The following is a 23328-nucleotide window of genomic DNA, read 5'->3' as shown; positions in this document are numbered from 1 at the left end:
CATGTTGGTTATGATGAAGGAGATTTGTATTATCTAAGAACGTCATAATACGAGAACATAAAACATGTTCCATTATTCTACAACAGATTGACGTAAGCGAAATAGGCCTATAATTATTCGCATCTGATTTATGACCCTTCTTGAAAATGGGAACGACCTGCGCTTTCTTCCAGTCGCTAGGTACTTTACGTTCTTTCAGAGATCTACGATAAATTGCTGATAGAAAGGGGGCAAGTTCTTTAGCATAATCACTGTAGAATCTTACGGGTATCTCGTCTGGTCCGGATGCTTTTCCGCTACTAAGTGATAGCAGTTGTTTTTCAATTCCGATATCGTTTATTTCAATATTTTCCATTTTGGCGTCCGTGCGACGGCTGAAGTCAGGGACCGTGTTACGATTTTCCGCAGTGAAACAGTTTCGGAACACTGAATTCAGTATTTCTGCCTTTCTTCGGTCGTCCTCTGTTTCGGTGCCATCGTGGTCAACGAGTGACTGAATAGGGGATTTAGATCCGCTTACCGATTTTACATATGACCAAAACTTTTTAGGGTTCTTGTTTAGATTGTTTGCCAATGTTTTATGTTCGAATTCGTTGAATGCTTCTCTCATTGCTCTCTTTACGCTCTTTTTCGCTTCGTTCAGCTTTTCCTTATCAGCTATGATTCGACTACTCTTAAACCTATGATGAAGCTTTCTTTGTTTCCGTAGTACCTTTCGTACATGATTGTTATACCACGGTGGATCTTTCCCCTCGCTTTGGACCTTAGTCGGTACGAACTTATCTAAGGCGTACTGGACGATGTTTCTGAATTTTTTCCATTTTTGTTCCACATCCTCTTCCTCAGAAATGAACGTTTGATGGTGGTCACTCAGATATTCTGCGATTTGTGCCCTATCACTCTTGTTAAGCAAATATATTTTCCTTCCTTTCTTGGCATTTCTTATTACACTTGTAGTCATTGATGCAACCACTGACTTATGATCACTGATACCCTCTTCTACATTCACGGAGTCGAAAAGTTCCGGTCTATTTGTTGCTATGAGGTCTAAAACGTTAGCTTCACGAGTTGGTTCTCTAACTATCTGCTCGAAGTAATTCTCGGACAAGGCAGTCAGGATAATGTCACAAGAGTCTCTGTCCCTGGCTCCAGTTCTGATTGTGTGACTATCCCATTCTATACCTGGTAGATTGAAGTCTCCCCCTATTACAATAGTATGATCACGAAACTTCTTCACGACGTTCTGCAGGTTCTCTCTGAGGCGCTCAACTACTACGGTTGCTGATGCAGGTGGTCTATAGAAGCATCCGACTATCATATCTGACCCACCTTTGATACTTAACTTAACCCAGATTATTTCACATTCGCATTCGCTAATAACTTCACTGGATATTATTGAATTCTTTACTGCTATAAATACTCCTCCACCATTGGCGTTTATCCTATCCTTGCGGTATATATTCCATTCTGTGTCTAGGATTTCGTTACTGTTCACTTCCGGTTTTAACCAACTTTCCGTTCCTAATACTATATGCGCACTATTTCCTTCAATAAGAGATACTAATTCAGGAACCTTGCCCTGGATACTCCTGCAGTTTACCAATATTACGTTGACTTTTCCTGTTTTTGGTCTCTGAGGACGGACGTTCTTTATCAACGATGATGATGTCCTCTCTGGTAAGCCGTCAGGTATTATATCGTTTCGCCCAAGGGGGGGTCCCTCTAACCTAAAAAACCCCCGTGTGCACGCCACACGTACTCTGCTACCCTAGTAGCTGCTTCCGGTGTGTAGTGCACGCCTGACCTGTCTAGGGGGGCCCTACAGTTCTCCACCCAATAACGGAGGTCGATGAATTTGCAACCATTATAGTCGCAGAGTCGTCTGAGCCTCTGGTTTAGACCCTCCACACGGCTCCAAACCAGAGGACCGCGATCGACTCTGGGCACTATGCTGCAGATATTAAGCTCAGCTTGCACTCCGCGTGCGATGCTGGTTGTCTTCACCAAATCAGCCAGTCGCCGGAAGGAACCAAGGATGGCCTCAGAACCCAAGCGGCAGGCGTCATTCGTTCCGACATGTGCTACTATCTGCAGCCGGTCACACCCAGTGCGTTCAATAGCTGCCGGAAGGGCCTCCTCCACATTACGGACGAGACCCCCCGGCAAGCACACCGAGTGCACACTGGCATTCTTCCCCGACCTACCCGCTATTTTCCTAAGGGGCTCCATAACCCGCCTAACGTTGGAGCTCCCTATAACTAATAGGCCCGCCCTCTGTGACTGTCGGGACCTTGCCGGAGAATCGGCCACTGGCCCAACAGGCGAGGCATCCTGTGGTGGCTCGGAAACGATGTCATCACCACTAGGAAGTACCCCGTACCTGTTGGAAAGGGGTAAGGCAGCTGCCACGCGGCCAGATCCCACCTTCGCCTTTCGGCCAGGCACGCGCGAGCCCACCACTGTCCGCCATTCACCCTGGAGTGATGGCTGACCGGTAAGATGCTCACTGCCGGAAGACGCAGCGACATCAGGGGTTCCATGCGATTCCAAGGCCACCGAAGTAGGCATAGGTCTCACCACAGTTGCCCCAACGCCACTACGAGCCGACGCCTGCGCCTCGAGCTCGATGAGCCTAACAGACAAAGCCTCCACCTGCCCCCGAAGAGTGGCCAATTCTCCTTGCGTCCGCTCACAACAACCACAGTCCCTACACATGACTATGTTTACCCTACAAGCGAACGGTGTACTCGCCTTATTAGCAGCAGGAAATCGAAGTGTTCTCTCACTGACGGTCTAACCGACACTGAGCTGTTCTAACCAAACAAACAAAAGCCTGTACGATACGAGGGTCGATAGCAACGGCGATACTGTACACTACACTGTTATTAAAATAAAAGGTTGTGTCTAGTAGGCACTCAAACACGCAAGAAATTACAAAAATAAAATAGTAACTACCCAGATAACTGAAATAAGTTGTACCTGTTTGAAGCTCGTAAAAATGTGTAACAAGCGAACGGTGTACTCGCCTTATTAGCAGCAGGAAATCGAAGTGCTCTCTCACTGACGGTCTAACCGACACTCATCACGACAAAGACGTCCGCAGGTATACATTATCATCATGAAGGGGAAGTCGGCATAACTAGAACAACCTGGAAGCTGGTAACATCTCAGGACAGCAAACGGGAAATTTCACGCTGTGAAACAGGTAGGACTGAGGGCAGTACTGCATTGTAAATATAGGTGTAGGAACTTAGCGTTAGGAATGTAGAATGTAATATATTAATGAATGGGGCTACAGATAACTTACAGCTGTTACCGGAAACCAAAGCCCTAATGCATCATTTCACAATGCCAGGAGGGCAAAAGAAGAGGAGAATTGTCAAAAAAATTGTAAGAAATACAGAATAAAGAATACAGGGTGTAACAAAAATCTACGGCACAAATTGCAGGACTTTTTTCGCATGTAGACGAAGAAATCATGTTATGTCAACGTGGGTCTGGAAACGGTTTGTTTCCATGTTGTATTTCATTTTCTCCAACCCATTAGTCATGGGAAACACAGAAGAACAGAACGCCAGAATCACGGGGAACATGCACTCATAGTGACATCTGGTTAAATGTGCGCCAGCAATGTTTTGTTTACATGTCCCTGTTAGCATGTGACGTACGTCATCGGTTCTTTACAGGTAACATAAACTTTTGCTGCGATCAGTTCGACCGTTGCAAGCATATGAGTCGGCCATCATTACCTCATTTCCTGCCCCGCTGCTTACCACCCCACCCTTAGGCCATTTGACGGTGGTGATGCTTGGCTGCTGTGCACACCACCGGCTTCGTTTGCCATCTTGTGTCATTCGTCCCCTGGGCTTTTCAATACACTGATACGATGAATGTCCACACGAAACACAAAGAAAACATTTAGCTCTATAGTATTTTGCATTATGTCAATACCTCTAACATGTTCACACGCTGTTATTTTGGTACGCATTGCATGTGGACGCTCTGACTCATCACGATGGTAACAAAAATCTTGGAACCTCCTCGCTCCTCTTGCCCAGGTGTGTGTCTACACCCGTCCAGTTTACCACAGATGTAGTATTTCGTATATTTTATTATTATATTATTATTATTACACTGCCAATGATGTTCCCCTAGAAACTTCTTTTTTTCTCCCATATAGACGCGTGGGGTAGCCGCGTGGTGTGCGGCGCCTTGTCACGGTCCGCACGCCTGCCCCCATCGGAGGTTCGAGTCCTCCCTCGGGCGTGGGTATGTGTGTTGTCCTTAGCGTAAGTTAGTTTAAGTTACATTAAGTAGTGCGTAAGCTTAGAGATCGATGACCTCAGCAGTTTGGTACCATTAGTCAAAGACAAATTTCCAAATTTTCTCCCATAGATATTATAACGACCACCTCTTCTTTTGTTATTTCAGCTGACTCGGTTATGCTAATGTCTTCGCCTCTACTGTGCACAATGTTCTGTATTCTTAAAATTCTGTGTTTATAGGGATCCACAGCCTCCAGATGCTTAATACACGTAAACATGGTCCGTAGTAGGCTGTATTTTCTCATTTGCCATTCTCTGAATGAAACAAGCATAACGTAGTGTGTGAACTAACTCCACTGCACCTTTTAACTGCTTTCTTTCTGTTACCCTATGGCAACTCTGAATGATCTGGCTACCTCATGTATCCTATTTATGCAGTAGGCTATTGATTTCCATGAGTTCTGTCCAGATCGAAATATCCTACACACACAAAATTCAATCTTTCTCTTGACATAATAATCCCTCTCTAAAATGATTCTTATCTCAGCCCACTAACTAGTCATATCCCTTACAGGCATCCCCTGTTGTTTTGGATTTCACATACTGGAATAAGAGCGTCTCATCCTCGCTTTTTACCTCACCAAATGCGGCGTTCACGTCCTCAATAAACTCTTGCATCTCCCTTTTCTTCTCGTCATGTGCCTTTGGTAATATCACTAACTCATCCTAGGCACTTACACCTCTTCTTTCACTACTCGAGGACACCATTCTGTGCAATCACAAGAGAGGTTTTATTTAATTTATCAAAATGTCTTGACTGTTCTCATCTCTTGATCCTGATCTGCTGGACTCTGCTGGTCTTCAGTATCCTACGCGCCACTAATCGTAACACTCTCATTCTGCTGGGCTTTCCAGGTCACTCTCAGGAATGAGATGTCATGGGACCTGGCAGTGACCTTTCTCCTAGACCTTTGATCCCAGGCTGGGTGAGTCGGACGACACCAACTCACTGGACTACAGCTTGAGTAAGGGCGTGTTACTCCTGGGACACACCTTATGCGAAAGTGTGTAGTGTTTTAATAGCGACTAATGATAAAGCTTAACTTAACGTGTGTGTGGCTGGTGGAAAACAGCTTGTAATAAAGTAAGACCAGGCTAGGGAACGTCGCATCTGGTAAAATTTTCCAGATAACCATAGCTGGGAAGAGGACCTCTACAGCGGTACCTCACGGTGCATGCAACGTTACATGAATGTGGCCTGTAGAAGCCGAAGCATTCACTCACACGTGTGCTCTCAAGAGGTGAAGCGTCTGAGTGGTTTTGTTGTGGAAGAAGGTAGGATATGGCAACATGGTCCGAAGAACGCATCAGTGCTTTAATTGCAGAATACGAACTAAAACTGTGATTTTGACTTCTGAAGGAAATATTACCTCAGCCGGTACAAACGAAATATTCCACGTGTTAAAAGAGTGTAATCTGCATATAACAGTGGCGAAAATTAACAAAAAATTATAACTGCTTGCACGACGCTGTCGGAAAGGAATGTCACAGAGACCTCTCTGTGAGAGATTGTGCTGGCAGTGACAACGTTTACGTGCCAGAAAGTATAGTTTCTAGACAGAAACCGATTCAGTAATGACATGAAATACGAGGGTTATTCGGAAAGTAAGAAACGATTGGTCGCGAAATGGATACCCCAGTGAAAATGCGAAGAAGTTTTGCACGGGTGTGTTGGGCAGTGTCTCTCGTATGCCCATCGATAGCGTTACGTCGTTCTTTTTAGATCTGAACACACAGGGAGCACATAAAGATACCTACAACAATAGTGTCTCCCGCCAAGTAGACCTGGTGAGAAATTTCGCCTGAAGCTATGCAGCCAACATTACATAACTGTCGTGCGTTTTCTTTTTCAAGACAATTCTCAGCCGCATTCTGCAGGAGCAATGAAAATGCTCCTGCATCGTTTTCAATTGGAAATGTTTGATTACCCACAATACAGCCGGTAGTTCCCTCCCTCTGAGTTTCATCTCTGCTCGCATGAACCGCTGGCTATGAAGACAACATTTTGGCACAGACAACGAGCTCTAGGCCAGCGTAGAGCAGTGGTTCCCAACAGGTGGTCCGCAGACCCCCAGGGGTCTGCGAGCTATGCTAGAGGGGTCCGCAAGATTCTACTAGAATAAAAAATACATTAAATATATTTCGTATGATAACATATTTTTTGTTTTGGCTGCTCAATATGTTTTCAATAATGAATATGTTAATGTTTTTTTCTAACTACCAAAAATAGAAAACGTATAAACAGACTCTTAATTTGGCTTCATAGGTACTTGAAACTGTCATATGACAAGGTACCAATCATGCTCGATGAGGGGGTCCTCGAGAAAATGTTGTTGGGAAACTCTGCCGTAGAGAATTGGCGGAAAGCACTGGCGGCGGCATTCTGTAATGAGGGTACTGAAAAGGTGCTACAACGCTACAACAAACGTGTAAGTCGGATCGGCGACTATGGAGATAAGTATCTGGAAGTTGTAGCTAACTGTAACAAATAAAACAGTTTTGGTTTTCACTGTGGTTTCCATTTCGCGACCTATCGTTCCTTACATTCCGAATAGCCCTCGTATCATGGTATCGGGTAACTTCTCGGAAAACATAATTGTTTTCCGCGTTACAGAGTCTTACTCTGCATATTTCTGTAGCTAATAGTCTAGTAGAAATTAACAATAATCTTCGTCCACATTCAGTTTATCCCGAAACAAGTATTCGTCGTCTAAAATATGTTACTTTCGAACACATATCAAGCTTCCACTAGACTATAGTTTCCTTGTCCAATTCTTCTCCTTATTATGGCTTCTTTCCTCTTTTTGAGCTGTCCACTGCGGCCGCAGAGAAGGGAAGAGAATGTGTTCTATTTTTTTATTCATGACTCTTATGACCGGTTTGATAAGGTTCTCCACGAACTGACCCCCCCTGCCAAGCTCTACATTCCTGGAGTACCACTTGCACCCTATGTCTTCAACAGTTTATTGTATATACGAGCATTCCGATCTCTGCCTTCCCCCGCGGTTTTCACCCCCTGCACTTTCCTCACGTACCGTACCATGGATGTTATTCCTTGATGACTTAACTAATCTCCTGTCACACTGTTCCTTCTTGTCAATGTTTTCCACATGTTTGTACAAGTGTAAATAAAAAAATACCATATAAAAGGTGGAATGGCTACCGCTGCTTATTTATTGTGTCGTGGTCTGGTTCAAGAGGTGGTGCGACTCACCCAGTATGTCGGACTGCGGCAACCACTTGCCCGTCTTCACGTTGGGCGGCTGGCCGGGCATCGAGTCCGTCTCCCACTTCCACAGGACTCGCTGCTTCAGCTGCGAAAACACCTTCAGGAAGGCGGACCGCTTCTCCTCAGGCCAGTGGGCACTTTGCAAGTTAGAGCCCATACTGAAGTATATCGCTCCGTCCGTGGCCTCGTCCAGAAACTTTTGTATATCCTGCATCAGAGGGAAGTTACTTCAGCAGAATATCTACATATTTTCACAGCTAATGATAGGTACATGTTTATCTGTTGGACGCTTTAATATTAACTGCAATTTTACCTGTGGTGCCGGGTTTAATGTGGTATGCGTTGCAGAAGATGTGTACACTTTGCAACAGAATCAGAGGATCGCTTTTCCCAAATCTGGCAATTGCCTTCCATTATGACACATAAGTTTGAAATTTGGCTCAAAGTTACCTACTACCTTCCTTTGTGGTACTGCAAAGGCGCGGTGCCCTGTGACGTCACCCCGTGGTCCGTTGACGCTTCAAACGCCGAGGTGTCGACGCGTGTGAAACAAGGGCCACGGCTCGAAAGTTCACGTTAACTGTGAGGTGGATCTGTGACGTCACAAGTGCACCAGATTTCACCACAGTTCTGGCCAGTGCCACCACCAATGTGTCACGGCATGGGAAGGTCTTCACAGCTGCTCTTATCCACGTTTTACCCCTTCTTTGGACGCCTCTGCTATGAGGTCAGAGCCAAGACAACCAGAGTTGAAATAACGCGCTTTTCTTATGAGTGGCACAGGGAAACATTTCAGACACACACTCACGCTCAGAATGACTCCAAACCAAAACGCGTCAGTGGATCCAATGAAGGACGTCAACGAAACCACCTCATTTTCCCTGCGAAGTTGATTCACAGACATTTCGCTGTTGAGAACGACAGATCGCAGTGTGTTGACCAACAGCAAGACGTTGTTGACAACCTTTAACACTGCTGACTCCTCGGACGTCTCAGCACTTGTCTAAGGACGCTGTGGGGCTACATCCACACTGAACGTAAACGCACCCCTTTGGAGTGCAGCGCGACCCCAACCTTTGTCTCGCTTTCAAAACTAGCCAACAAAATTTGAATGTGAAGCGAAGCGGCTATGGGTGATGATGCCCTTTCAACCCTGCTGTTTTTCTCCATGCTTACGTGCGTGAATAAAGCATCAAAGTGGCCTCCAAGAAGCCGACCTCCCCCCCCCCCCCTCCCCGCCATCCAAGTTCGACATACCCTCTGTGCACCCATGCAACTTTGTTGAGAAAGTTACCAATGAGCCTCTTAGATACTTCGACACCAGTTTAGCCTGGCATGTGCTCTAGCGAAAGAAAGTAGGCAAAAACAAACAAAAAATTAAAACGATAATTTCTTGTACGAAAGCGTGGTGCCTGTTCTTTCGCTGCTGATTCCACACAAAGTCCCGATGCAGGTTAGCTAGTTACGTGTGACATTGATCAATCTCACGGTTACCGTTATGATGTGGAACGTTTCAAGTGCACAACAAATGCACACATGAATCAAGGCTTTTTTTTTAAGCTTAAAATTTTTAATAACTACCCATTCCTTTAAATAGCACAAAATGCGTATATTACATACATTTGTTTATTCCTATTCAAGAATTCACCTATGGTATGGTAACTGATGTGAAGGAGTGTCAGTTTATTTTTGAAACTATTACTGCTGTCTGTCAGACATTGCGCCAAAGATAGGTTAAGTAGGGGATAGTGCAAGCCTTTCTTTCTTGTGGTATTATAATCACGAATGTCACTGTTCTTTTAAAACTGGTCCATGTTGTTGAGGACAAATTCCAAGTGACAATGACAGCCCCTTCCTTTTCCTTTCTCGCAACGCCACCTTCAGTTTATACTGGTATAAACGATAATGTGTTCATTAATGTTAACACTTATCATGTATGCACATCCTTTAAAATGCGTCGTTCCACATAATTTCGGTAAAGGATCGTTGCAAAGATCTGTGGAACATGTAACTAACCCTACCCAGGAGGAGTCGAAAGGGTTACCTAACCGGCAGCTACATAACTAATGTAGGCGACAAAAGTGCGTCGCTGGAATTGAGGTACTTCCGAACCTGGAGGGCCTTAGAGGGATCCTTTGCCGTTTTATCCACGCACGTTTTAATGTTGCACTTTCACACGATCACTCCACAGCGGGGTGGAAAACAGGAGGATAGAAAAACCATCAGTACCTTCTGATGTTTCTGATCACGTTCAAATTTCGTTCACTGGTTTTGAAAATGAGACAAAAATTGTATTTGCGTTGCGCTCCAAAGGGATACGACCACGTTCAATCCTATTGCAGCCCACAATGTCCTTAGAGAAGGGTTTAAACGTCTGAGGCGATCAGCTATGTCAAAGTCTGTCAACAACCTGTTACTCATCGCACTGCGATTTGTCGTTTTCAATGACAGAATGTGTGGGAATCGACTCCCCAGGAAAAGGGATGTTTCAATGAAACCCACCACTCCCTCTACTCAGGTGTTTTCAAGTCGATTCTGGAAGTCTTTGTGTCTGAAATGTTTTCCTTGGCCATCCATAAGGAAACCGCGTGATTTCAACGCTGGGTGTCGCGATTCTGACCTCCATCAAAAACATGGTTCAAATGGCTCTGAGCACTATGCGACTTCTTCCGAGGTCATCAGTCGCCTAGAACTTAGAACTACTTAAACCTAACTAACCTAAGGACATCACACACATCCATGCCCGAGGCAGGATTCGAACCTGCGATCGTAGCGGTCGCTCGGCTCCTGACTGTAGCGCCCTTTTTTTCCTTTTTTTTCATTTTTTTAATTTATTTATTTTTTATTACCTCTTCCACTTCAGGCGTTGGGCCGTATCACCCATACTACTCCCAAAAACCCATCTAGCCTAAAAACCAAAACAAAGCTATTGCCACTGCCACTTTCATCCTAAAGCTAACTAGGACGGCCGTTCGCCACCACTTCAGGTTCCGCCAACGAACAAAAATTAAATATGCCTCTGAACTTTATATAAAAAATAAAATAAAAGGAAAAAGGAAAGGGTATAATACTTTATTACATTTTATTTGTTGTTCATTTTGTTCTTATTTTGTTCTTGTGTATTTATTTGGATTCGAACGCAGGTCTCCTGACCACTTTTTTTAATCTTTTTTTTATTTATATAGATATCAATGTGCGAACAGTCATAGTTAATCAAGCCTGGAAAACTAAAACAGAATGAAGACGCCATCGAAGATATGAAACATAAATAAAATGAAAAGAAAGCTACCACGTCGTAGTGAGGCTTCCCAGGGACTGCGCCCACTGATAAAGATTGTTCAATATATGCTCGTTTGCAGTTCGTTCTGACCTCATCTGCCACTGCCTGGAACATTCCAGATGCACGGCGGGCTGTGAAAGGCACTCCATAGGTAGTTTGCGAAGCACTGTCGATATCTGGTATGCCCGGAAATAGCATGATGTCTTTCTTGCAAATAGAGCCAGAAGTCACGACAGAGGTAATGGACTGCATGTCCACGTATCCAGGTGACAAGAGTTGGTTCGAGTCTTGGGGTAAAATGTCTCATCCGGAAACAATAACGTGCGTGCAGATATATGCTCCGGCCTAACTCGCAAGAGATAAGCCAGCATCTGCCGCACTAGGTGCCAAACCGGTTCCGCCTCTCCACAGCTGAGGCGGTGCTCGTCAGAATCTACTATATTACAACCCACACAATTGGGAGATTCTGCCATGTGGATATTGTAGAGACGTTCTTGCGTCACCAGCTTGCCATTAACGACTACGTACCATTGTGAAACAACATCGGAATCAAGCATGGCATCGTGTACAGTCTTCCACACCACGCGCCACCGTACGTCACGATATTTTAGTTCGACCACATTTAGGGGGCGGCGTTGCAGCATGTCATGACATAGGCGTCGAGTTGTGGCCATTTGTGGTATCGTGAGCGCGACTCTGCAGTAACTTTGTTCTAAATAGAAACGTCCTATGTAAAAGAGGGGCGCTGGGATGTCCTGTAGTGGCACCGGCGCTCTTAGTGAAGCAGGTCGTAGCGCCGTCAGAAGCAGACTCGTGAGGCTCGTAGGACAACGGCGCAGCAGACATAAATGTGAGCTAACGTAGAGGGCAATGGCCCTATCATGGACGTTAACTAGGCCTAGACCACCTTTTTCCTTGGGGAGGGTAAGAGATTCGTATCTGATCTTCAGTAACATACCAGCGGTGACGAAGTATCCCAGCGCTGCCATAATGCTACGAGCCAAGGACTTCGGAATGGGTAGCGTTTGGGCGACATGCGGTATGCGGGACGCAAGGTATACATTGGCATAATACGCCCGCTGAACGATGTTGAGGGATCGCAAGCGCTGATTTGCAATTCCGGCCCTAATTTGGTTAAGAAGGCGTCGATAATTGAGCGTCGTCGCGCGTCGCATGTCGTTCATGAAATCTAAGCCCAAGCAGCGTACAGTATCACTGAAGCGTAAGGGGGCAATGTGTTCCTGCGGTAGCCCAATCCCGGTGCTCAAGGCGACGGACTTGTCAACGTTGATTTGGCTACCAGAAGCTGTACCGTAGGTTGCAATCCAGACCAAAGCCGCGGCCATGTCGTCAGCTCCACGCATGACGATCATCAAATCATCCGCATATGCGGTGCAACGATAGATGGAGCCGCCGAACTGTATTCCAGTGAGCCTGTCTCGGAGACCACACAACAAGGGTTCTAAGGCCAATGCAAATAACAATGTTGATAATGGACATCCCTGTCGTACTGATCGGCGGATCGGCATGGGTGCCGTCAGTCTTCCATTAACAAGAACTCGAGAAGTTGCACCATGTAGTAGGCGTGTCAACACTGTGATAAAGGGGTCGGGGTATTCCATGCGCCGTAGAACGGCCGTGAGGAAAGTGTGGCCCACACGGTCAAAAGTCTGGCTAAAGCCGATAGACGCGAGGGCTGCCGGCAAACGTCTCACCCGTGCAAGGGAGATGAGATCTCTGTAACGACATAACGCAGTTCTGATGTTGTTGGGTCCCCCCAAGGACGTCTGATCGCCGGACAAGACGTGCCATAGTGTGCCGCGAATACGTACTGATAGCAGCCTCGAAAAGATCTTGAAGTCGCTGTTCAATAACGTTAAGGGACGATAGTCGCGGACATGATTCCGTCCCTTCAGCTTATGGATGGGGACAATCAGACCTTCCAAGAATGGTGCAGGCAATGTTATACCCGGGGACATCAATTCCTGGCAAATTTCAATCAAACACGGTAGCAACAGTTGTTTAAAGGCTCGATAGAACTCTAATGGTAATCCATCGATTCCTGGTGATTTATGGGGAGCACCTTTACCAATGGCGTCGAGCACTTCCTCTTCTGTCACTTCTCCCAGTAAAGTCGGTACCATGTTTGGTGGAACTGTACCGTGGACATGTGCTGAAACGGTGTCTACCGTCGCCATATCAGGGAGCACTGCTGAATAAAGTTGAGCGTAATGCCCATAGAAGGCTTCTGCTATATCTGCTTGTTCTACCACATGTCGACCGTCGTCGGTTATCATGTCGGTTACCAGTGCCCTACGGCGCCTCCTGCGTTGCCCTTTCTGATTGTATCATGTCTGGAGCACGCGACCGTATAACAGCGCTCTGTAAATGATGGCGTGCTAAGCAGACGAGCTGCGCTTTCGCACGATTGACTATGATCTGCCTGTCAGGTGAGGGCTCCATAGCAAGACATTCCCGTAGGACGGTGTAATAAAAGTTTTCTGTGCTCCTCCTCCATGCCGCTGCTTCCCGGCCGTAAGCCATGAAGGTGCGCCTAAGAGCAGGTTTCGCACATTCAATCCACCAACTGAGGGTCGATCGGTAACGACCACGACGCTGTAAGGACGCGTTCCACGACTCTTCGACAGCACCTTTACATGCCGGCTTGTCCAGATGGGCGACGTTCAGTTTCCAGGGAGGCCTACTGCGCCACACACGTGCAGGTTGGAGGGCAGTGGTGCAAATACAGGCTGTGTGGTCGGTGAATGCAGTGGGCCAGAGCTCTGCTCCTCTCGTCGCCGTCGAAATGGTGCTTGTGACGTAAATCCTGTCCAACCGACTTTACGAATGGCTTGTATAATTGGTGTAACCAGGAGCTGAGCCATGGATGTGGCGCCACGTGTCAATCAGGTGGAGGTCAGGCACTAGCATTTCCAATTCCGCACACGGGACGTGATGTGGCTGCTGATCAGACGGAGATAATGTACACTTAAAATCTCCTCCGAGCACCATATCGTCTATGCGGCCCATAAATAGACGCGTAATATCTTCCGAAAAAAAGCGGGCCCGATCTCTCCGTCTCCCTGATCCTGAAGGCGCATATACATTGATGAGTCGTACACCGTTTATACGAGGGCTCTTGCACTCGGTAAGTACAGTACGTCCGTAGCCGCCAAACCGTCCCGTAGCAGGACAGCCACACCACAATCGGTAGAAGAGAGAAACTAGCGACACATACTTCCTGTAAGAGGGCCACGTCGATGTCTGCCGCATCAAGCATGCGTTGTAGCATTGTTAGTTTGTGTGGTGCCCTTATCGCGTTGATATTGATTGTGGCAGGGCGAAAGGTGTGCTGCCTAGCCTCTTCACCTAGGGTAGACGCCATGGCAATAAAAGCTAACCGCAAGAGATGCCGGACCCACCAAACCCGTTACAAATTATGAGTCTTCCACGCTAGGAGTGGTACCCTCAATGCCGCCCCCTCCCCTGTCACCCGTGCCCTCTTCAGGAAGTTCCTCAACATCGTCCGACCACAGTGGGTGCAACACGATGCTGTGTAGCTGATCGGCACCTAAATCTCTCTCACGTACGTCGTCTTTGGTAGAGGTAGACGGATCGCCATCCATCGACGCGACCTGCCGCGTTTGTGGTGCAAGAAGTAACTGGGCACTCGTAGTATTGGCAAGTGAACCGTCTACACCACTTAGATCCTCAGCAGGCGCAGCATCCATGCCGTCTGATGAGATGTCACCTTCTTGACCGGCAGTGTGTAGGAGGCAATCGTCAGAAGGGGTCCGCCGACGTCGCTTGCGTCGTCGAGGCGAACGTTGCTTTCGAACGTGGACATCCGTATCCGAATGTGGGAGGCAATCCAGCGTCGTATCACCTTCCGCTAGGAAAGCCGCGGTCGGGACAATTTTCGCGTCCACGTCCATCGCGTTCTGAATGTTATGTTGCGTCTGGAGTCCGTGGGACTGTTGCTGTTGTTGTTGCTGTGGAGGGGGCGACATATTGGTTGGCACCGAGGGTCCTTCCTCTTCCTCCCTTGGTACTTCTGACGTCGATGGGTGTGTCTGATCGCCCGTTTCGTCCTCTACTATGGTGCGCATCGTCATCTGAGCGTACGTGAGGGGCAGGATTGTCGTCCCCGTCGGGGAAACGGAGTCCCCCACTGGTATCTGCGTAATTCTACGTTGTAAGCAGCTCGACCGAACATGGCCTTCCTGCCCACATCCGGAACAGGTACGCGGTTGACCGTCGTACATGATGATTGCACGACAGCCACCGATGTTCAAATAGGACGGCACATGTTTCTTGAGCTCAATTTGGCGCACAACATTGTAGACCTTATACGTCGAGAAAGTTTGCCACTTTTCTGCAACGTGGCTGATAACATTGCCATATGGTCGGAAGGCGTCCTTGACAACTTCCTCTGGGACCTCGAAGGGGAGCTCAAAAACCTTTACAGTCCTTAGGCCCATGCCTGCATGATCCACCGTCACTGCACCGATGTGCCCGTCAGAATGTTTGAATCGGAGAGAGTTCGAGTATTTAGAAACCTCTGTCGCGCAGACCTCTGCACTGGTCATTTTAACATAAACCACGCTCGCCGTTATAGAAAAATGTATTCCGACGACAGTCGCCGGATCTAAACGTAGATCGTCGCGTATGAACTGTTCTGTTTCATAGGCTCGAGGACGCGCGTGATCTGGTTGGAAAGTAATTTTGATCGTATCGTGGCGCCCTGTGTGTGCCATAGTCGCACTGAACTTGGAACAAATACAACTCGCGCCGCGAGAAGGTAAACACAAGCAGGTGCTCACGGTCGCGCACGGCGGGGCGCAGCGGACGTCCTCGTCACACCGCAGCCGAAAGCAGACTGACGCCTAGAACCGCACGGCCACTCCGGCGGGTTGATCTCCATCGCAGAGACGTCAGAAGAAGGGGGTTAGATGTCTGCAAGAGGCGCTGTGACGACCTTCCCATCGTGTGACACGCCCATAGTTGTATTGGGTTGAATTGTCGAGAGATTTGTGCCATTATGACATCACTAACCCACTTGTAGCGCACATGATATTCCGAGGTGTGGCCTTCTCCCTCTCTCTCTCTCTCTCTCTCTCTCTGTTTTCTTTTTTTTCCCCGAAGTTATGCATCGCAGTGGGAGACAACTGCAACGTTTCGTAAAAGTGGTGTTTCAATTTCGTTGGGCAGTGTACGAAACGTTGCTGCCCCGTCGCATATCCCCTTGGCCACGTGCGAAGTCCACTTCGTCGGCGTCGAGACAACACGCCGAGTCGGCATTCCACTGCGCATGTATTACGGCGTGCCGGAGTGTAATGCCTCCGAACCTTTTGTCAACTTCTGAGCTTTAGTGTTTTTTTTTCGCATGTGATGACAGCCGGGCGGTGACGTCGCAGGGCGCCAAGAAAATAATGGTTCAAATGGCTCTGAGCACTATGGAACTCAACTTCTGAGGTCATTTGTCCCCTAGAACTTAGAACTAGTTAAACCTAACTAACCTAAGGACATCACAAACATCCATGCCCGAGGCAGGATTCGAACCTGCGACCGTAGCGGTCTTGCGGTTCCAGACTGTAGCGCCTTTAACCGCACGGCCACTTCGGCCGGCACAAGGGCGCCAAGATTTTGCATCACTACACAGGAAAGTTGTATTCAACTTTTAGACAAATTTCAAACTTACACATCGTAATGGGAAGAAAGTACGAAATTTCGAAAAAGTGATAATTTAATTTTGTTGCGTAGTGTATAATATCATCAAGTTTTGGAACATAACTGATATGACCAGTGTGTCTCGCTAACAAGCGGAATGCTCGGAAGCCATCATAATCAGGAAAGTGACGCTTCATCGTGCAGACGCGTATTGTTTTTATTTTTTTATTGTTTCTACTGGCTGCCAGTGGTGTCCGTTGGCAAGCTGAAGACGAATCAGCCGCTTAAAGCTCGCTTTGCCATACACGGCAGAACAGCTGTATCACCTATGAAATTAATCTTCATCTACATCTACATGGGTACCCTGCGAATCACACTTTAGTGTCTGGCAGAGCGTTCGTCGAACCACCTTCACAATAATTGTCTATTATTCCAATCTCGTACAGCGCGCGGAAAAAGCGTAGACATATATCTTTCCGTGAGAGATCTGATTTACCTTATTTTAATATGATGACCGTTTCTCCCTATGTAGGTCTCCGCCAACAAAATATTTTCGCATTCGGAGGAGAGAGTTTCTGATACAAATTTCATGAGAAGATCCCGTGCAACAAGAAACGCCTTTGTTTTAATGACGTCCACCCGAAATTCTGTATCATTTCAGTGACACTCTCTCCCCTATTTCGCGATAATACAAAAGTGCCACTCCTCTTTCAACTTCCTATCTTATAATGATACCACACCGCGCAGCAGTATTCTAAAAAATAGCGGACAAGCGTAGTGTAAGCAGCCTCTTTAGTAGATCTGTCACATTTTCTAAGTATCCTACCAATAAAAGGGAGAATTTACTTACCATTTCCCATAATATTTTCTATGTATTCCTTCCAATTTAAGTTGTTAGTAATTGTAATTCCTAGGTGTCTGGTTGAATTTACGGCCTTTACAGATGACTGATTTATCGTGTAATCGAAGTTTAACAGATTCTTTTTAGCACTCGTGTGGATGACCTCACACTATTCGTTCTTTAGGGTGGATGAATTTACTAGTCGATAAACGACAGTACCATCTGCAGGCAACCTGAGGCGGCTGTTCATATTGTCTCCCAAAGCGTTGATATACATATTTCAGTTTTATGGGTTGACTCCTCTAGCGGAATGTATTTATTGCATTTCCAATCTGAATTTTTTCTACAGTGATTTACTTTCTGTGAGTTTCGTTACCCGTTTCAAAACGCGCTACATCACATTCGCGGTAGTATTTGATATTGAATGCTTAAAGATGCCTAACGCAATTGACAAAGTTATTCTATGAACCAACAGATTCCGTTTATTCTTTTAAGATACAGACGAAAAGAAGTAGGCACACAAACCGTCGTCGAAAACGAGCATAGGGGCCTGTTAAAAAAGGTAGCGTGGCTCAAAGGGTGGATTTTCGTCATATTAGTCATTGTATACTTTCGCAAGTTCAAAAATGGTTCAAATGGCTCTAAGCGCTATGGGACTTAACAACTGAAGTCATCAGTGCCCTAGAACGTAGAACTACTTAAACCTAACTAACCTAAGGGCATCACACACATCCATGACCGAGGCAGGATTCGAACCTGCTACCGTAGCGGTCGCGCGGTTCTAGACTGACGCGCCTAGAACCGCTCGGCCACACTTGCCGGCGCTAATCAACAGAGAAGGTGTATAATACCTACATATCCAGATTCGTTAAGATTTAGTATTCGAGTTAATGTTGCCATAACTTACCTCGGGTAGCTTTTTTGGTTGCCTGACATGCAACCCTCCAACTTCCACCATGTTGGGTACAAGTGGCCGGGGACAACCGTGGGTGAAGTGGTAATTAACCAGGAAAAGCGACGTCTGTCTTTCGATTTCGGACAATGAAGGTAGTGACGGATCTTTCAGATACGTCTGTAAAATTGAATCCAGCATTGGCAGATACAGAAACTGACGGATGATTTTTCCTCCTATACTTACAAGTGCATTCTGAAGTCGCTCGATAAAACTCATGTGGGTGCCTAACGCGAGGAATGGGTTCGGTACATAAGAGTACGGGGTCGGATTTCCCACCATGTCGGCCATCCAGTCCGTTCCCGGGAAACTGGAGAGCACAATTACAGGCGCTTTCAGGCCATGAGCGTATCCGTGTACACATTCTGTGAAGAGGTTCTCCAGAATAATGACGTCAAATTTCTTGCCCGACTTGTGTAACTTCTGTACATTTTCGTCCCTCAGAAATCCGTGACACATTTTTTCAGCAAGCACAAGGAACTCCTTCGCCAAATCCAAGAGAGTTGTCGAGGCCGCTTCGAATACGTTGAGATTACCTGAAAAGAAAAAGGAAGCAGTGAGTTGAATTGCGTAGCCTGTTCAACCAGGCGAGATGTCTAGTTTCAAGAATGATCAAGTTTAAAGTCGAAATTTTTACTATTGGTGGACTCTACTGAGACCCCATGCAAGGTCACTCTGATATTATGTCACAAAACTGCCCGTAGGCTGTTTATATCGGTGCTAGAACAGCAGTTACTTCCTTAAGCGGTTCCGCTCAGTAATTATTTCTTAAAAAGCCCAATATGTAGATTTCATTTTCATTTGTATGGCAGATACACTGATAAAAATTGGTAGTGGTATATCCCAAAGAAAGCAGGTGTTGACGGATGTGAAACTTTCCGATCTATCACTTTAATAAGTCACAGCCTCAAAATACTAACGCGAATTCTTTACAGACGAATGGAAAGACTGGTGGAAGCCGACCTCGGGGAAGATCAGTTTGGATTCCGTAGAAATGTTGGAACACGTGAGGCAATACTGACCTTACGACTTATCTTAGAAGAAAGATTAAGGAAAGACAAACCTACGTTTCTAGCATTTGTAGACTTAGAGAAAGCTTTTGACAATGTTGACTGGAATACTCTCTTTCAAATTCTAAAGATGGCAGGGGTAAAATACAGGGAGCGAAAGACTATTTACAATTTGTACAGAAACCAGATGGCAGTTATAAGGGTCGAGGGGCATGAAAGGGAGGCAGTGGTTGGGAAGGGAGTGAAACAGGGTTGTAGCCTCTCCCCGATGTTATTCTATCTGTATATTGAGCAGGCAGTAAAGGAAACAAAAGAAAAATTCGGAGTGGGTATTAAAATCCATGGAGAAGAAATAAAAACTTTGAGGTTCGCCGATGACATTGTAATTCTGTCAGAGACAGCAAAGGACTTGGAAGAGCAGTTGAACGGAATGGACAGTGTCTTGAAAGGAGGATATAAGATGAACATCAACAAAAGCAAAACGAGGATAATGGAATGTGGTCGAATTAAGTCGGGTGATGCTGAGGGAAGTAGATTACGAAATGAGACACTTAAAGTAGTAAAGGAGTTTTGCTATTTGGGGAGCAAAATAACTGATGATGGTCGAAGTAGAGAAGAAATAAAATGTAGACTGGCAATGGCAAGGAAAGCGTTTCTGAAGAAAGAAATTTGTTAACATCCAGTATAGATTTAAGTGTTAGGAAGTCGTTTCTGAAAGTATTTGTATGGAGTGTAGCCATGTATGGAAGTGAAACATGGACGATAAATAGTTTGGACAAGAAGAGAATAGAAGCTTTCGAAGTGTGTGCTACAGAAGAATGCTGAAGATTAGATATGTAGATCACATAACTAATGATGAAGTATTGAATAGAATTGGGGAGAAGAGGAGTATGTGGCATAACTTGACAAAAAGAAGGACCGGTTAGTAGAACATTTTCTGAGGCATCAAGGGATCACAAATTTAGCATTGGAGGGCAGCGTGGAGGGTAAAAACCGTGGAGTGAGACCAAGAGATGAATACACTAAGCAGATTCAGAAGGATGTAGGTTGCAGTAAGTACTGGGAGATGAAGAAGCTTGCAAAGGATAGAGTTGCATGGAGAGCTGCATCAAACCAGTCTCAGCACTGAAGACCACAACAACAACGGCACACGTTGAATAAAAGCTACCAAACTAATACCCCATTAGGACCATGGCAGTGCCATAGTTGATTAAACTTTCATTCTTATGCGAGCGTACGAGAGGCATTCAATAAGGTAACGCATCACTTTTTTTAAAAATGTTTTGGTTTATCCGGGATACCAATACTCATTTGGCTATGAACCACTATTTTCCAACACAATAACCGTTCAATGCGACGATTTTACGCCATGACACTGGGAGGGCCTGCATGCCCACTGGTCGATGACTGAACCAACACCTTGCTACGGCAGTAACGTGCTCATGGTCCACGTACTACTTCCCGTGGGGTGCATCCTTCATTGGGCCACACAGATGGAACATGCGAGACCCAGATTGTATGGCGGGTGAGGAAGACCAGTCCAATGAAGTTTTCTAAGCTGCTCTCGGGTGAGCAGACTTGTCTGAGGCCTTGGGTTGTCATGGGGAAGGAGAAGTTCTTTCGTTCTGTTGTGGCGTCGACCACGCTAAAATTATTTCTCCAAATTCCTGATGGAAGGACTGTACACTTCAGAGACGATCGTCAGGCAATGAGGAAACAACTCTTTCAGAGCCTCGGGAGACCGTCGCCTTGTCTTTACCAGCGGAGGGTGCCCTTCGATCTTTTCCTTCTGAGGAGAGGTGGTGTGATGCTACTCCATGGAATAAGGTTTGGTTCGCCTCGTAATGGGCCAGCAGTTCGGCACAGATGGTCCTTCGTTGGTATTTACGATCTTTTCTTAGGCGGTGGCGAAGCCAGCACGCCCACACGTTTATGTACCTCAACTGGTAGACGAGTGTTCACTACTACTTGTAGAGACGTCTATTTGAGCAGCGACGTGATTATGATCCATCGATCACCTCAAGTCAGAGAGTCAGCACGTTCCAACATTGCAAGATTCACAGCTGTGTGTGGCCGATCACCACGAAGGAGATCGGACAGGTTCGCGCGACTTGTTGTGATGCTGGCAGGCGCCGGGCCAAACGACTCACCGCGCTTTTGTTCACTGCTGGATCTCCCTACATATTCTGAAAGCGTCTGTGAATTCTGCGACGCTCTGGTTTTCCGCAAAAAGAAACCCAGTGAGAGCTCCCTGTATGGACTCACCTCTGTTTCAGACACCATTTGGAAGGCTACATATAAGTGCCGCCACCAATTGGAACTTCATAAAACAATAGCGGCTGAAGAGGGAATATCGCACGATGTGCCAAAAAAAAATTCCGCAATTTTCACCCCAAGCTGGCCAAGACAACACGAGTTGCATCACTTTTCGAACGACTCTCGTATGTTCAGTACAGAGTAAACCTATTCCTACAGATGCTAAATGGTATGGGCACTTGATGCCTGTTAGGTGTTTCTGACGTCAGTGGTGCTTCTCAGGCGAAAATTGTAACACATTGTGCTCAGGGACTTGTTTGCGATACTTGCCTGAGCAACCTTCGGTGAACCGTAGGCTTGATTCGCATTCTTACTTAAAGGTGTAGTCCTCTTTGAAAATTTGAAATTGTGTTTTTTATGCTTGATACGTTCTCCGGGATGTCTACTTGGGCAGCGTTCAGCCCAAATTTGCCAGAAACTCTGTTCTCAGGTTACAAGCCGATTTCGAAAAAAGTGTCTCCGAAAACCATTCACAGAGTATGGAAAGACATACTTGACAAATAATTTCAGTGATGGACTGACAGGCATTATTGAAATTATGAACTTGCTTGAATTTGAGATCGGACCAGTCTGCTACAGCTTCTGCATGCAAGCGAACGTAAATCGTATCGAGCGAACGGAGAAGCGAATGGCAAAGGTTGCCAAAGAGCCTCGCAGGACCTGCGCGACCACGAGGATCTGAAAGGACTGCTGCATGATCCAGGAGTCGCTCACTAGCGGTATGTTTCTTATGAAAGCATATTTTTCAAACTGCCAGGAAACATAGCTTGAGAACGGTACATGAGATTTTGATTGAATTTTGATGTTGCCATTCTGAACTGAATTCTTTACCATTGTACGTAGCCGTTCTGCGATATCTTCAAAAGTCTATTTTCGGTTCAAGCTTCTGTCTCAATTTTGTGGGCGAAGAAAGTGACATTTATTTCAACACGTTACCATTTTGTTAGTGCTTAATACACTCCTGGAAATGGAAAAAAGAACACATTGACACCGGTGTGTCAGACCCACCATACTTGCTCCGGACACTGCGAGAGGGCTGTACAAGCAATGATCATACGCACGGCACAACGGACACACCAGAAACCGCGGTGTTGGCCGTCGAATGGCGCTAGCTGCGCAGCATTTGTGCACCGCCGCCGTCAGTGTCAGCCAGTTTGCCGTGGCATACGGAGCTCCATCGCAGTCTTTAACACTGGTAGCATGCCGCGACAGCGTGGACGTGAACCGTATGTGCAGTTGACGGACTTTGAGCGAGGGCGTATAGTGGGCATGCGGGAGGCCGGGTGGACGTACCGCCGAATTGCTCAACACGTGGGGCGTGAGGTCTCCACAGTACATCGATGTTGTCGCCAGTGGTCGGCGGAAGGTGCACGTGCCCGTCGACCTGGGACCGGACCGCAGGGACGCACGGATGCACGTCAAGACCGTAGGATCCTACGCAGTGCCGTAGGGGACCGCACCGCCACTTCCCAGCAAATTAGGGACACTGTTGCTCCTGGGGTATCGGCGAGGACCATTCGCAACCGTCTCCATGAAGCTGGGCTACGGTCCCGCACGCCGTTAGGCCGTCTTCCGCTCACGCCCCAACATCGTGCAGCCCGCCTCCAGTGGTGTCGCGACAGGCGTGAATGGAGGGACGAATGGAGACGTGTCGTCTTCAGCGATGAGAGTCGCTTCTGCCTTGGTGCCAATGATGGTCGTATGC

General features: G+C 46.6%; 1 protein-coding gene across 2 annotated transcripts in view; it reads right to left on the bottom strand.

The window, feature by feature from the left end:
* Positions 1-23328, bottom strand: part of LOC126260007 (UDP-glycosyltransferase UGT5-like) — a 74719-nt gene that overhangs the window by 16335 nt on the left and 35056 nt on the right. For both annotated transcript variants that reach the window (XM_049957166.1, XM_049957167.1), the window contains exons 3-4: positions 18253-18833; positions 7540-7762 (exon numbers count right to left, since the gene is read on the bottom strand). In XM_049957166.1, coding sequence (XP_049813123.1) covers positions 7540-7762; positions 18253-18833 — 804 coding nt within the window. The remainder of the gene's footprint in view (positions 1-7539; positions 7763-18252; positions 18834-23328) is intronic.

The sequence above is a fragment of the Schistocerca nitens genome, chromosome 5, assembly GCF_023898315.1.
Source record: "Schistocerca nitens isolate TAMUIC-IGC-003100 chromosome 5, iqSchNite1.1, whole genome shotgun sequence".
In the NCBI taxonomy this organism is placed as follows: Eukaryota; Metazoa; Arthropoda; class Insecta; order Orthoptera; family Acrididae; genus Schistocerca; species Schistocerca nitens.
This window is presented reverse-complemented; position numbering and strand designations above follow the sequence as displayed.